The 17,600-nt window shown below is 33.8% G+C and overlaps 1 protein-coding gene across 13 annotated transcripts in view; it reads right to left on the bottom strand.

Annotated features, from left to right (window-relative positions):
* ZNF280D (zinc finger protein 280D) overlaps positions 1 to 17,600 on the bottom strand; it is a 319,813-nt gene that overhangs the window by 17,397 nt on the left and 284,816 nt on the right. Inside the window, exon 21 of one of the 13 annotated variants that reach the window (XM_019442018.2) lies at positions 5,706 to 6,449. The exons of the other annotated variants lie outside the window; for them this stretch is intronic. Within the exon in view, the coding sequence (XP_019297563.1) occupies positions 6,423 to 6,449 (27 nt within the window). The 3' untranslated portion in view covers positions 5,706 to 6,422. Of the gene's footprint in view, positions 1 to 5,705; positions 6,450 to 17,600 lie in introns of those variants that run through there. 13 annotated transcript variants of the gene reach the window in all.

Genomic DNA, 17,600 nt, shown 5'->3' with positions numbered 1-17,600 from the left:
TTCAAAATTACATGGGAAAAATGATTTCTATGTACTTCAGCCAAACTACTACCATTTACGTAAGTAAAATTTTAAATATGCAAGGAGTGAAAAAAGATGCACCCCTTCTGAGGAAGGTGTTATAGAACATGTTTCATCAAAGTAGGAAGTAAACCAAAAAGGAAAAAAAGGAACTCAGAGTCCAGGAAATAGGACATCCAACATAACAAAGTGGCAAAGCAAAATCTTGATACAACAAACTATGCAACCAGACCCAGAGAGCAACCAGTTTACACTGAAGGAGATCTAAGGAGATATACAGACTCTCCAACAATTTCTTGTGATGTGTGTGAACATTTGGAAAAAATACTTCCAAACATTAGACAAATAAATCACATTTTTTAAAAAAACAGCATTAAGTGTATAGAAAAACAAATGAGTAAAGATATATATTGTTTAACTCCATAAAAGTAAAAGGAAAGGATATAATAAAGGAAAAGAAATCATAGTACTTCCTGGATCAGCACACATAATGGTCTCAAAAGCTGTGATGTAACTATGCTGAGATCAGTGCTATGCCAAGCCATACTGGAACCTGAAGTAAAAGAAAAAACACATACCCCTATATACACGTGTTTTTTTTGTGTGATAAAATACACATAAAACTTACCATCATAAACAATTTTAAGTGTACAGTTCAATGATACTAAATACATTCACGCTGTTGTGCAACCATCAACACCACCCATCCCCATACCTTTATCTTGTAAAACTAAAACTCTATACCTATTAAACATTAACTCCACATTCTCCTCTCCCCCACAGCCTCTAACCACCACTACACTCTCCATCTTTATAATTTTGACTATTCTAAGTACTTTACAAAGGGGAATCATATTGTATTTATCTTTTTGTGACTGATTTAGTTCATTTAGCATAATGCATTCAAGGCTCATCCATGTTGTAGCATATTGAAAAATTTGTTTCCATTTCAGAGCTGAATAATATTCTGCTGTATGTATATATCACATTTTGCCTACCCATTCATCTATAGACGGATACTTGGTTTACTTCCGTATTTTAGCTACTGAGAATAATGTTATATGAAAATTGGTATACAGACTAATTGAATTAGTCTCTGCTTTCAATTCTTTTGAGTATACTCAGAAGTGGAACTGCTAGATCATACATATTTTTTCTTTTGAGAAATTGCCATACTGGCTGTATCATTTTACAATCCCCTCAACAGCACTCAAGGGTTCCATTTTCTCTACATTGTCATCAACACTTGTTTTCGTTGTTGTTGTGTTGTTTTTAATAATAGTCATCCTAACAGGTATAAGCTGATATTTCATCATAGCTTTGATTTGTGTTTCTCTAATAATTAGTGTTGCATATCTTTTCTATTTATATATCTATCTTCTTTGTAGAAAAGTCTGTTCTAGTCTTACCCATTTTTTTAATTGGGTTGTTTTTTGTCATTAAGTTTTAGGAGTTCTCTGAATATTCTGGATCAGACATATGATTGGCAAATATTTCCTGTCTTTTGTGGGTTGCCTTTTTATTCTGTGGATACTGTACTGATGTACAAAATTTTTAAATTTTTAGGAAGACCAATTTGTGTATTTTTTTTTTTTTTGACTGTGTGGTTTGGTGTGATAACTAAGAAATTATTGCCAAATACAATGTCATAAAACTTGTATCCTATTTTCTTCCAAGAATGTTATTGTTTTCAGTCTTACATTAAGGTTCTTGATCCAATTTGAGTTAATGGTTGTATATGGTGTTAGGTAAGGGTCCAACCTCATTCTTTTGCATGTGGATATCCAGTTTTACCAGCACCATTTATTGAAAAGACTGTCCTTTCCCCACTGATCATGGCTACCTTGTAAAAAATTATTTGACTACATATATGAGGCCTATTTCTAGGCTTTTTATTCTAGTCCACTGGTCTATGTGTCTGTCTTTATGCCAATACCACACTGTTTTGATTTCTGTAGCTTTGCTGTAAGTTCTGAAATCCGTGTAAGTCCTCCAGTTTTGCTCTTCTTTTTCAAAATTGTTTTAGCTATTTGAGGTCCCATATAAATTTTAGGATGGGAAAAAGTTAAAAACTGTCTTTGGGACTTTTGTAGGGATTGCAATAAATTGGTATATTGCTTTGGGTGGTATGGACATTTTAACAATATTAAGTCTTCCAATCTGTGAACATGGGTTGCGTTTCCATTTATTTATGTTTTCTTTAATGTCTTTCAGTAAGGATTTTTAGTCTTATTTTACAAATCTTTCATCCTTTTGGTTAATTCCTAACTATTTCATCCTTTTTGATACTATTGTAAAATGGAATTATTTTGGTAATTTCCTTTTCAGACTTTTAGTGTATAGAAATGCAACTGATTTTTGTCTGTTGACTTTGTATCCTCCTACTTGGCTTAGTTTCTTTTAGTTTTTTTAATGTTTATTTATTTTTTGAGAGAGAGAGACACAGCACAAGCAGGAGAGGCACAGAGAGGGAGACACAGAATCCAAAGCAGGCTCCTGGCTCTGAGCTGTCAGCACTGAGCCCAATGCAGAGCTCGAAATCACAAACCATGAGATCATGACCTGAGCTAAAGTTACCCTTCAGCCTGAGCCACCAAGGCATCCCCATTTATTAGTTCGAACAGGGTTTTTGTTTTGTTATTTGTTTTTTGGTGGACTCTTCAGGGTTTCTACATAAACAGGATAATTTTACTTCCTTTTCTCCAATTTGGTTGCCTTTTCTTTTTCTTGACTAATTGCCATTTCTGGGCAGAACTAAATCTAGCTCTAAATGTCTGCTAAATCTAGTTAGCTTTTTAAGTTCTATAGTTCCTTACTTACGTCTTATTGTTCTATCCATTATTTTAAGTGGGGTATTGAAGACTCTAACTATTATTGTAGAACAGTCAATTCTTCCCTTCAATTCTGTTAGTTTTGCTACATATATTTTGGTGAATTGTCATTAGGTACATAAATATTTATAATTGTTGTATCTTCTTGTTGTATTGAACCTTTTATTAATACATAATGTCCTTCTTTATTTCTTGTAAACTTTTTTCATTTAGTCTATTTTGTCTGGTATTAGTAAAGATACCCATGCTCTCTTTTGGTTATTATTTGCATGTAATACTGTTTTTATCCTTTCATTTAACTTGTCTTTAGATCTCATATGAGTCTCCTGTAGACTGCATGCTCTTGGGTCATGTGTTATTATACATTCTGCCAACATTTGTCTTATGATTATAGTTTAATCCATTTACATTTAAATTAATTACTGATAAGGAGGGAGGTATAGCTGTCATTGTGTTATTTGCTTTCTGTATGCCTTATAACTGCTTTGGCACTCATTTCCTCCACTACTGACTTTGTGTTTAGTTGATTGTGCTGAAATGTTTAAATTCCTTTCTCGGGGCACCTGGGTGGCTCAGTCGGTTGGGCATCCGACTTTGGCCCAGGTCATGATCTCACAGTTCATGGGTTCGAGCCCCGCATCGGGCTCTGTGCTGACAGCTCAGAGCCTAGAGCCTGCTTTGAATTCTGTGTCTCCCTCTCTCTCTGTCCCTTCCATACTCATGCTCTGTCTCTGTCTCTCAAAAATAAAAATTGAAAAAAAATTAAAATAAATAAATAAATTCCTTTCTTGTTTCCTTTGTGTATAGTTATTTGTGTGTGTGTATGTGTGCTACCATGGGAATTATATTTAACATTCTAAGATTGTCACCCTCTAATTTGATTTTATACCAGCTTAACTTCAATAACATACAAAAACTCTGTGCTCCTTTACAGCTCCATTTCCCTCTCTGCCCCCCTTGTCCCATGCTTTTTGGCTGTTGTAACAAAATCACATCTTTATAAACTGTGTACCCAGACATAAACTAATAATTATTTTAAATGTGTTTAAATCACATAGAAAACAAATTTGGAATTAGAAACCAAAGTTACAGTAATACTAGCATATACACTAATATTTTTTTTCTTTTAATGAATTTATCTCTTAATTCACATAGAAAACAAAAAACAATTACAAAGTATTGTTACAATACTATTAGTTTTTATAATTCCCCATGTACTTACCTTTATTTAGATATTTATTTCTCTGCACATCCTTGAGTTACCACGTAGTGTCCTTTAATCTCACCTTACAACGACTCCCTTGAGCATTTCTTGCAGGACAGATGTAGTTGCCACAAACTCTCTTAGGTTTTATGTCAGAATATCTCACTTTTGAAGGATAGTTTTAATGGATATAAAATTATAGACTGAGTTTTTTTCTTTTAGCACTATGAATACATTGGTCCACAGCCTTTTGGCCTCCAAAGTTTCTGATGAGAAATCTTTTGATAATCTTTGTGGGTCCCCTAGATGTGATATTTTGCTTTTCTCTTGCTTTCAAGATTCTTTGTCCTTTGAGAGTTTGATTATAATGTGTCCTCAGTGTGGGTCTCTTTGAGTTCATCTTACTTGGAATTCACTGTGCTTCCTGATGTTTACATTCATGTGTTTCATCAAATTTGGGAAGTTTTTTTTATCATTATTCCTTCAAATATTCTCTGTCTCTTTGTTTCTGTCAAATGTTCTCTGGAACTCCCATGATATGTATAATTGTCTGCATAATGGTGGGCACCAGCTGCCTCAGGCTCTGTTCACTTTTCCTCAATATGTTTCCTTTCTGTTCCTCAAACTCAATACTTTCCATGTCCTGTCTTCCAAGTTTTCGGATTCTTTCTTCTGTATGCTCAGATCTGCTTTTGAATCCCTCTAGTGAACTTTTCACTTTCAATTAATGAACTTTTCAGCCCCAGAATGTATTTTTACCTTTTCACGTTTTCACTCTAACATTTTGTTAACATACTGTTTCCTTGACTTTCCCCACATTCTTTCTGTTCTTTGGGCATCTTTAAAATAGTTGTTTCAAAGTCTTTGTCTAGCATTATCTGCCATTACGTCTTTTTCAGGACCAGTTTCTATTGACCTTTTTCCCCTCTGAATGGGCCATACTTGCCTGTTTCTATGTATGCCTTGTAATTTTTTTTTTATTGTACAATGGACATTTGAAACTAATAATGTAGTAACTTTGGAAATCAGATTCTCCCCCTTCCCAGTCTCTGATGTTTTTGCTATTGTTTTTGTTTCTTTTGATTGTTGTAGGCTGTCTCTGTTCCAGGATCAACATGAGATGTAAACTTAAGGTCTTCTTAGGTCTATGCTGAGCCCTTCTCTGGGCATGTACAATCACTTTCTAATTTTACCCATATATGTGATTGTTTTTGAATGTCCTAATCTTTAATGTCAGGCTCCTGAATGGGGAAAAAGCAAAAAACTAAGGGGGGAAAAAGGGCACTGTACCTTTAAATCCCTTGGAAGTCACATCAGTTATAAGGGGAGGGGCTTGCAACAATGAGGAGAGGTTTTAACAACAATGTGCCCACTTCTGTGCAATGCTGTGATAAAAAGTATCAATCAGTGATAACAGCACAGCTCCTCAATATTTGGAGGGCAGTATCTTTTTTGGCCACTCTGGTCTCATAAGCTTTGCGCAAGCTGTTCTAGGTACATGTGCACAGCTGCTTGCTATGTGGCTGAGGGTGGGGGGTGGGTAACTGCTACTGTATTGAATGCTTAAATTAACCAATAGTAATTACAATTTACCAACCAAGTCTTCCCCTGGAAGTTGCAGGCATTCAACAGACTCAGGAATTCCAAAATACAGACATATTCATTTTATTACCTGCATTTCACAGATATGCATTTTATTTTACAAATTAAAGATTTATGGCAGCTGTGGCATAATCCAAGGCTGGATGACAGTATATCTGTTTACTACAGATATGAATCTATGTTTTGAGCCCACTGTTGCAACCTACTGTTCAGGAAAAAAAGATTCCTTTCAAAATATTACTGCTCATTGACAAGACACCCAGTCACCCAAGAGCTCTAATGGAGATGTACAATAAGATTAATGATGTTTTTCATGCTTTCTAACACAGCATTGATCCTACAGTCATGGACCAAAGAGTAATTTCGAATTTCAAGTCTTATTATTTAAGAAATACATTTCATAAGGTTATCGCTGCCATAGATAGTGATTCCTCTGATGGATCTATGCAAAGTCAACTGAAAACTTTTTGGAAAGAATTCATCAGTCTAGATGCCATTAAGAACATTCATGGTTCATAGGAAGAGTTCAAAACATCAACATGAACTGGAGTTTGGAAGAAGTTGATTCCAACCCTGACAGCTGACTGAGGGGTTTAAGACTTCAGTGGAAGAAGTAACTGCAGATGTAGTGGAAACAGCAAGAGAACTAGAGTTAGAAGTAGAGCCTGAAGATGTGACTGAATTGGTATAATCTCATGATAAAACTAATGGTTGAGGAGTTGGTTCTTATGGATGAACAAAAAAGTAGTTTCTTGAGATGGAATCTATTCCTGGTGAAGATGCTGTAAAGACTGTTGAAATGACAACAAAAGATTTAGAATATTACATAAACTTCATTGATAAAGCAGTGGCAGGGTTTGAGAGGAGTGACTCCAACTTTGAAAGAAGTTCTATTAATCAGTCGGTAGCCATTACAATTGAAAGAACACCCTTCACTCGCAAAAATATTATTACTTGCTGAAAGCTCTGATGATGGTTAGCATTGCTAATCAATTTTAGAGGACCCGAATACAATTCCCAATTTTATAATTTATTGATATTGTAACAAACTATTCTACATGAAATTTTGATAGAACTTAAAATGTCAGGATATTTGAGAACAGAGTCAGTGGCTGCTTTGTGTAAATCAATGTAATTTATAGAAAATAATTTTTTTCTGGTTTTAAAAATTCTAAATTCTGAAGATACCTTAATTTTTCATATATATATTTCAAATATGAAGTTAGCACATTTATAATCTTAATGTCTATTTGATAAGCACTTTCTCTATAATTATAAATACCCTCAATCATTGACTCATGCATTTCTAATTTCTTTTCTTTTTGTCTAATTTTGAAATTCATGTGAATATTCACATTTATTGCTTATGTTTTATATTCAATGAACACACTTGTCAAATTACTTTGTTTCATTTGTTGTTAGCAAAGGCACAAGCCTTTTATTAATCATGCAGTTTTATTTATGGTGATTTTTCTGATTGTAGAGTTCTATTATATCTTGCCACTTTGTTCAAAATATCATACTGATAAGTTGTGTAAAAATCTGTAATATATTTGTATCAAGATGCTTTTGAGTTCAACATAATTTTGACATTTGATATTATCTTTTCATACTTGATAAAAATCTTTAATTTGTATACAAAATATCTCAATTGCATTTAATCTTAATGCCTATCGCATATCTGTATGTGATTTTAATTTGTATTTAGAATAGTCAAGAATATTCCATGTGCTTGTTGAATTAACCAACTCCCAAAATATATCCTTTCTACAATACTGAAAAAGATAATCATATTTGAATTCATAGATGCTGTACTATTATATCAAATTATGATTATGAGCTGAGCAAGGCACAAATTTGGCATAATTATTTTGGGGGAGAAATACTGGATTGTATACCCTTGTATACATCTGACATACCTGCTCCATTATCATATACCTGGCCAGGACAATTTTTATATAAATATGATCTCTTTTAACTTATTGATAATTTCATAATCTAGACCATATTGAGTTTTTCTTTAAAATGAAAAGTTTTTTTAAGATATAATTGTCCAGTTTTTCCTTTTGTTTCAATAAAGTCAAATAAAACTCTCCTCTTTAAATGACATTATTCTTAATGTAAATAATCAGGCACATTCATTCATAATGGAGTATATCTGGTTTCCAAAGAGCAAGGAAACATTTTGCTTTTTTTTATTCTTCATGGTATTTCAGATTTAACATGATTTGCTAACAGCATTATATGTTTTTTTTTAAATTTTACTAGACAAATAAAGCATAGAAGCCTTTTAATGATTAGTTATATGATGAGGAGTTCCTGTAAGTTCAAGTGATTTATAAACATTCCAGCATTTGGACTTCCAAGAGTTTCCTATGCCCATCTAAGAAATAAACAATTTTTGCACAAAACATACATTTAAAATCACTGACACATATTTTAACACATTCTGTAAAGCATCATCTATTAAACTATCAGTGAATATATGTTTAAAAATACTTCCATTTTTAAGGGGCACCTGGGTGGTTCAGTTGATTAAGCATCTGACTCTTGGTTTGGCTCAGGTCATGATCTCACAGGACATGAGATTGAGCCCCAGGTCAGGCTATGCAATGACGGGGTAGAGCCTGTTTGGGATTCTCTCTCCCTCTCCCCTGCTCATATGTGCACTCTCTCTCTCTCTCTCTCTCTCATTCTCTCTTTAATAAATAAACTGAAAAAAAAAATACTAACATTTTAAAAGCATCAAGATGAAACATGGAATTTTTGTGATCACAAATTATTTTTCAAATTTTAGAAAAATTTGAAAGCATTTTTTTGGTTACAAAAATTTAATTCTGTTGTGAGACACCTGGGTGGCTCAGTCAGTTGAGCATGACTCTTGATTTCAGCTCAGGTCATGATCTCATGGTTTGTGAGATTGAGCCCTGCAGTGGGCCCTGTGCTGACAGCACAGAGCCTGCTTGGGATTCTCTCTCTCCCTCCCTGCACCTCCCTCACTCATGCTCTCACTCACTCTTTCAAAATAAATAAATAAACATTAAAAAGAAAAGAAAAAAAAAGATCCAACTTTTGAAAATTGTTGCTCATGATGTAAAACAGATACTCCAAAATCTGCATGTTGAATAGGCCCATGCTCTATTAAAAGCATTTTGATTTTATTAGAAATATGTGGCGACAATGAAGAATTAATAAATTTATTTCAAAGGCATCTTCTTATTTTCTTGCTGATGCTTAAGAAATCTAGCTTCTGAGACTTCCAACATTTCATTTTCTTTATCTTTTCCTCACATTTCAAAGAAAAGTCTTTATTTAACTCTGAATTTCATAGTAATTCTATTCTAATAGTATCAATCAACATTAAAGACTATAATTTTCAGCCACTGGAATATTGTGTTTTTCCACCCTGACTTGTTACAGTGCCCTATAATTCTGATCAAGTTGTGTATGTGTTTTTCCCTATGCACCACTTGACTTTTTAGGTGCCATATTTGTTTTAAGAAATTTTTGGTATACATTTTAAATATATTTATTTTAATTAGTACATTCAGCTAAACATAACAAACATTTATTTAATTAATTTTTTAAATGTTTATTTATTTTTGAGAGAGAGACAGACTGGGAGTGGGGGAAGGGCAGAGAGAGAGGGGGACACAGAATCCGAAGCAGGCTGCAGGCTCTGAGCTGTCAGCACAGAGCCCAACATGGGGCTCGAACTCACAAACCGTGAGATCATGACCTGAGCTGAAGTTGGACGCTTAACCAACTGAGCCACCCAGGCACCCCAACATTTAATTAATTTATATAAATTAAAATATGTAACAACCAAATAGGTATACATAAACATTTGTATGAAAAATATAAAAAGTTAATGATTACAAACAATAGAAAATTACATACCAGGAGAATCAGATAAAATGTCAAGACAGAGGAATTTATCCCAAATGAAAGAACAAGATAAGGTCACAGCCAGAGTTAAGTGAAAGAGATATAAGTAACATGCCTGATGGAGAATTTAAAGCAACAATCATAATGATCACTCACTGGAATTGAGAAAAGAATAGAAGACATCAGGATGACTCATACCACAGAGAAAAAAAAGTTAAAAAAAAACAATCAGAGATGAAGAATGCAATTAATGAGATTAGAAACAGGCTTGATGCAAGGAACAGCAGGCTGGAATAAGCAGAGGAACAAATTAGTGATATGGAAGACAAAATAATGGAAAAATAATGAAGCTGAACAAAAAAGAGAAGGAATTATGGAACATGAGAATAGACTTAGAGAACTCAGTGACTCCATAAACATAATAATATTCATATTATAGTAGTTCCAGAAGAAGGAGAGGGAGCGAAGGGGGCACAAAATTTATTTCAGGAAATGATAGCTGAAAACTTCCTTAATCTGGGAAAGAAATAGACATCCAGATCAAGGAGGCACAGAGAAATCCCATCAAAATCAACAAAAGCGGGCCACACCAACACATATTGTAACTACATTTGCAAAATACAGTGATAAAGAAAAAAAATCTTAAGAGCAGCAAGACAAAAGAAGTCCTTGACTTACAAGAGAAGACCCATAGGTTAGCTGGAGATTTCTCAACAGAAATTTGGCACGCCAGAAGGGAGTGGCATGATATATTCAAAGTGATAAATGGGAAAAATGTGCAGCCAAGAATACTCTATCCAGCAAGGCTATCATTCAGAGTGGAAGGAGAGATAGAGTTTCCTAGGTAAACAAAAACTAAAACAGTTCGTGATCACTAACATGGCCCCACAGCCCTGCAAGAAATATTAAAGGGGACTCTTTGAGTGGAAAGGAAAGACCAAAAATGACAAAGGCAAGAAAGGAACAGAGAAAATCTCCAGAAACAATAACAAAACAAGTAATAAATCAGAACTAAATACACAGTTATCATAAGTACTCTGAATGTAAATGGACTAAATCCTCCAATCAAAAGACATAGTGGGTCAGAATGGATAAACAAAACAAGACCCATCCATATGCTGCCTGCGAGACTCATTTTAGACCTAAAGACACCTGCAAATTGAAAGTGAGAGGATGGAGAAACACTTATCACACAAATGGATGTCAAAAGGAAGCTGGAGTAGCAATACTTATATTGGATGAATGAGACTTCAAAACAAAGACTTTAACAAATGATGAAGACACTACATCATAATAAAGTGGACAATCCAAAAAGGAGATCTAACAATTGTAAATATTAATGCACCTAACATGAAAGCATCCAAATATATAAAACAATTAATAACAAACATAAAGGAACTTATTAATAATAATACAATAATAGTAGGAGACATAAACATCCCACTTACAACAATGGACAGATCATCTAAGCAGAAAATCAACAAGGAAACAATGACTTTGAATGACACACTGGACCATATGGACTTAAGAGATATATTCACAACATTGCATCCTAAAGCAGAATACACATTCTTTTCAAGTGCACATGGGCAATTCTCCAAAACAGATCACAGACTAGATAACAAATCAGGCCTCAACAAGCACAAAAAGACTGAGATCATGTCATGCATATTTTCTGACCACAATGCTATGAAACTTGAAATCAACCACACGAAAAAATTTGGAAAGACCACAAATACATGGAAGTTAAACAACCTGTTACTAAACAATGAATGAGTCAACAAGGAAATCAAAGAAGAAATAAAAATAATACATGGGAAAAAATGAAAATGAAAACAATGGTCTAAAACCTTTGGGATACAACAAAAGCTATGATAAGAGGGAAGTATATAGCAATAGAGACCTACCTTAAGAAGAAAAATACCTCAAATAAACAAACTAATATTACACCTAAAGGAGTTAGAAAAAGAAGAATAAATAAAGCCTAAAGCCAACAGAAAGAAGGAAATAATAAAGATTAGAGCAGAAATGATAAACTAAAAAAACAATACAATACATCAATGAAACCAGGAGCCAGTTCTTTGAAAAAAATCAATAAAATTGATAAACCTCTAGCCAGACTTATCAAAAAGAAAAGAGAAAGGATCCAAATAAATAAAATCACAAATGAGAGAGGAGAAATACTAACCAACACCACAGAAATACAAACAATTATAAGAGAATATTATGAAAAACTATATGCCAACAAACTAGACAACCTGGAAGAAATGGATAAAGTCCTAGAAACATATAAACTACTAAAACAGAAACAGGAAGAAATAGAAAACTTGAACAGAACAATAACCAGGAAAGAAGTTGAATCAGTAATCAAAAAATTCCCAACAAACAAAAGTTCAGGACTCAATGGCTTCACAGGAGAATTCTACCAAACATTTAAAGAAGAGCTGATACCTACTGTGCTCAAACTATTCCAGAAAATGGGAAAGGAAGGAAAGCTTCCAAATCTATTGTATGAGGCCAGAATTACCCGGATAACAAATCCAGACAAATCCAGACAAAGACTCCAAAAAAAGAGAGCTAAAGGCCAATACCCCAATAAACACGAATGCAAAAATTCTCAATAAAATACTAAAAAACTGAATCCAACAATACATTTAAAAACACATTCTCCACGATCAAGGAGGATTTATTCCTGGATTGCAAGGTGGCTCAATATTTACAAATCAATCAATGTGATACATAATAATAATAATAATTATAAACATAATCATAATAAACTTCATATCAACATAATAAATTCCATATATGAAAAACACACAACTAATATCATACTGAACAGGGAAAAACTGAGCTTTTCCTCTATAGTCAGGAATAAGACAAGGATGTCCACTCTCACCATTACTATTTAACAGTACTGGAAATCCTACACTCAGCAGATGACAAAAGGAAATAAAAGGCATCCAAATTAGCAAAAAAAAATTCAACCTTTCTTTATTTGCAGATGACATGATACTCTATATAGAGTATCCATATAGAAAATATATACTCTATACTCTATATAGAAAATCCATAAGACTACACTAAAAAATTGCTAGAACTGATACATGAATTCAGTAAAATTTCAGGATTAATGTGCGAAAATCTGTTGCATTTCCTTTTTTTAGTGTTTCTTAATTAATTTATTAATTTATTTATTTATTTTGAGAGAGAGCATGCGAGTGGAGGAGGAGCAGAGAGAGAGAGGGAGAGAGAGAATCCCAAGCAGGCTCCATGCTGACAGTGGGAGCTCAATCCCACAAACCATGAGATCATGACCTGAGCTGAAATCAAGAGTCAGATGCTTAACCCACTGAGCCACCCAGGCGCCCCACACAGAAATGTGATGTGTTTCTATACATAACAATGAAACAGCACAAGGAGAAATTAAGGAATCAATCCCATTTACAATTGCACCCAAAATAGTAACATACCTAGAAATAAAACTAACCAAAGAGGTGAAAAACCTGTCCTCTGAAAACTATAAAATGCTGATTAAAGAAACTGAAGATGACAAAAACATAAGGAGAGACATTACATGCTCATGGATTGGAAGAACAAATACTGTTAAAATGTCAATACTACCCAAAGCAATCTACACATTTAGTGCAATCTCTAATAAAATACCAACAGCATTTTTCACAGAGCTAGAACAAACAACCCTAAAATTTGTATGGAACCACAAAAGACGCTGAATAGCCAAAGCAATCCTAAAAAGAAAAGCAAAGCTGTAAGCATCACAATTCCAGATTTCCAGTTATATTATAAAGCTGTAGTGACCAAGACAATATGGTACTGGCACAAAAACAAACACATAAATCAATGGAATAGAACAGAGAACCCAGAAATGAACCCACAACTATATGGTTAATTAATCTTCAACAAAGCAGGAAAGAATACTCAATGGGAAAAAGTCCCTTCAACAAATGGTGCTGGAAAAACTGGGCAGCAACATGCAAAAAAATGAACCTGGACCACTTTCTTAAGAAACACCATAAACAAAAATAAATTCAAAATGGATGAAAGACTTTATGCGATACAGGAAAAAATAAAAATTCTCATGAACACAGGCAGTAACCTCTTTGACATCAGCCTTAGCAACTTCTTTCTAGATTGATCTCCTGAGGCAAGGGAAACAAAAGCAAAAATAAACTACTGGGACTTCATCAAAATAAAAATCTTCTGTACAGCTAAGGAAACAATCAACAAAACTAAAAGACAACCTACAGAATGGGAGAAGATATTTTCAAATGACATAGCCAATAAAGGGTTAGGATCCAAAATCTATAAAGAACTTATAAACTTAACACCCAAAAAACAAATCACCCAATTCAAAAATGAGCAGAAGACATGAATAAATATTTTTCCAAAGAAGACATACAGATGGCCAACAGACACATGAAAAGATGCTCAACCTCACTGATCATTAGGGAAATACAAAACAAAACTACAATGAGGTATCATTGCATACTTGTCAGAATGGCTAAAATCAACAACACAAGAAATGAGGTGTTAGAGAAGATGTGGCTTGCACTATTGATGAAAATGCAAACTGGTGCAACTACTGTGGAAAACAGTGTGGAGGTTTCTCAAAAAGTTAAAAACAGAACTACCCTACCATCCAGCAATTGCACTGCTAGGTATTTACCAAAGAATACAAAATACTAATTCAAATGGATACATGTACCCCAATCTTGAGATTGGGGTTATTATCTACATTATCTACAATAGCCAAATTATGGAAACAGCCCAAATGTCCATCGGCTGATGAATGTTTAAAGAAGATGTAGTATTACTCAGCCATAAAAAAAAAAAAAAATGAAATTCTTGTCATTTGCAATGGCATGGACAGAGCTAGAGAATATTATGCTAAGCGAAATAAGTCAGTCAGAGAAAGACAACACAATATGATTTCACTCATATATGGAATTTAGGAAACAAAAGAAATGAGCAAAGTGAAAACGAAGAGATATGCAAACCAAGAAACAGACTCTTAATGACAGAGAACAAATTGATGGTTACCAGAAGGGAGGTGGAGGGGATGGGTAAAATAGGTGATGGGGAACAGGGAGTGAGTGCACTTGCTGTGATGATCACTGGTTGTGGTATGAAGTGCTGAATCAGTATATTGTACACCTGAAACTAATATTATACTATATGTTAACTAACGGGAATTTAAATAAAAACTTAGAAAAAAAAGGCATCTCTACCTGATTCTTCTTACTCCCTACCTACATTATAATGAAACTCCACTAACCCTCAAATTGGAGGGGAAGATTCATGGCATACATACAGTTATAGAACAATAGCAGTAGACTGTTGAGCATACAGAATACAAATAGTTGTGTAACAGAGGCTATGTTAGAAGCCACTAAATCATAATTCCAACTATAATCTAGTATAGGAAAGGAACTAACTTTCAAAGAGAAAATGTAAAACTACAGAATGAAAAAGAGTGATACTAGGAAAATATTATCTGGGCATGGTAACACCATCTAATCAAAATCTTGAAGATTAATTCAACCTATCCATCCTATCACAGGTGTACCTAAAATAAATACTTGCATCTATTCAAAGAACTATCCACATCACATTATACTTGAAAGACATACCTGGACCAAGATTGTTCTATGTAGCCTTCCATTCAATATGACTGCCTTTAACTCTGATGATGGCTTGCTGAATTTTTAGTATAAGGTTTTTTCTTTTAACAAAAAATAAATTTAAGAAATTTGGTTTATGTATAAAAGGCTGGTTTCATTTGACACAGATGAAACAGGGCAATCAAAGGAAAGTAAGAGTTCAAAGATTTATTCTAGTCAAGTATGAATGTATCAGAAAAGAATCAGTAGATGACGTGATGAAAATATGGATTCATATTCATATGGATTCATAAATTTTCTTCATGCCTCTACATACTGGAAAGAAGATGGGCAAACTCTGTTGTCCCCAGGGCACAGGGACCAACTGTGGCTAGGGGATGGAAGAAAAAATTCCTAATCTCAAGACCCAGAACACAGCCATCTTAAGAGTGAGGCAAAACCAGAATACAGAACATCACCCCATGCCCCACCACCCACCTCCAGGCTAGCAAACACCAAATAACAAGCAACAGCACTACTGCTGAAAAAAAGGCAACAGTGTAGAGAGAGAAAGACACACCCTCTAAGACTCAGTGTCACAGGGACTAAAGCTGAGTGTGAAACAAGGATATTGAGGGAAAAAACCTCCAGTGATATAACTCCCACCCTAAGCACAAAGAAATACCAGAGGAATTGAACCTGTAGTATGTTAAGGGTAACCATGGCAACAAGAAAGCTACAACCCAGTTCAACTCACTATTATGTGAAACAAAATTCCATAGTAATGACTTAACATAAGAAAAGGTACACCTATTTTCAGATATATATACACTATTTACCTTAGTCCTAGATATAATTTCTTGCTTTTAACCAAACATGATATAACACCAAAAAAAAAAAAAGCAATGGGAAAAAATGGACTGTAAGGAGACAAAGCAATCAGTAGAACCAGACTTATAAATGACCCAGCTATTGGAACTATCAGACAGAAAATTTTAAATTACTATTATTAATATGTTAAATCCTTTGGTAAAAAAGGAGGACAACATGCATGACCAGAATGGGAATTTTAGCAGAGGGTCAGAAACTGCAAAAATCAATGCAAATGCTAGGAAAACAACAACTACAACAACAAATGACAGGGATGAAAAATACCTTTGATGAGCTCATCAGCAGACCTGATACACTGAAAAAGTGAATCAGTGAAACTGAACAAAGGTCAATAGGTAGAAACTACCCACACTAAAACACAAAAAAAGTGTGTGTGGGGTAGGGTGGAGACTAAAACAAGGCATCTAAGAACAGGGACAAACATCAAATGGTATAGTATTTAGGAAACTGAAGTAGAAGATACAGGACAGCTCAGAGGATATTGAAACCCCAAAAGTAGAAGATTCAGGACAGCCCAGAGAACACCAATCAGGGTAAATGTCCCAAATAAATAAACAACTAGATAAACATAAATAAACATATGTACGATCCAGAATAAGATACATCATGCTCAAACTGATGAGAACTATAGATAAAATAAAGATAAAATCTTGAGGACAACCAAAAAATTTATATATATATATATATATATATATGTGTGTGTGTGTGTGTGTGTATATATATATGTGTGTATATATATATATATATATATATATAAGATCAAAATTCAGTAAGACATTCTGTCAGAAAATATGTAAACCAAGAGATAATAAAATGATTCTACACTCACCAAAAAATATCTTTCAAAAATGAAAAATAAAGATATTTTTAAATGAAAAGAGCACAGAAGAATTAATTACCAGTAGATCTGCAACATAAAATATATCAAAGGAAGTTGTTTATGCAAAAAGAATGTGATACTAGACAGAAATGGTGAGCTAACAAAGAAACAATGAGCATTGGGCATGGTAAAAACAGCAGTGAATATGAAACTCTTTTTTAGAATTTTTAACTGCTCTAAAAAAATAACCAGCTAAAACAAAAACAGTAACACTGTACTTTGTCTTTATAACCTATATAGAAGTAAAATATATGACAATAATAGAAAAAAAAGAACTCGCAAACTATTAACATCAGGAATGAACAAGAGGATTATCACTGCAGACCTTACAGACATTAAAAGAATAAGGAAATAGTACAAACAACTCTACATAGATAAATTCAACATTAAAAACTACAACTACCAAAACTCACTCAAGAATAATCATATAATCAAAAAAATCCCATTTCTATGAAACTTATTTGTATTAAAAACGTTTCAAACAGAAGGAAACTTTCTGTGGTGTAAAAGAAAGCTGCATGGAAGAAGGCGGCTAATTCTGTCTAGGTCTCACTAACTCTACAAGACAAGAAATGCTGTTCCAAACATAAATGCTGAACCTGCCTCACTTCATTACACTCAGAAGGAGACATGTAATATTTTGTAATATTAAAAATAATGACATC

This window comes from Panthera pardus, unplaced genomic scaffold (genome assembly GCF_024362965.1).
Source record: "Panthera pardus isolate Hobbes unplaced genomic scaffold, ASM2436296v1 HiC_scaffold_24, whole genome shotgun sequence".
NCBI classification, from domain to species: Eukaryota; Metazoa; Chordata; class Mammalia; order Carnivora; family Felidae; genus Panthera; species Panthera pardus.
The sequence above is the reverse complement of the archived record's forward strand: the minus strand, read 5'-3'. Positions and strand labels throughout refer to the sequence as shown.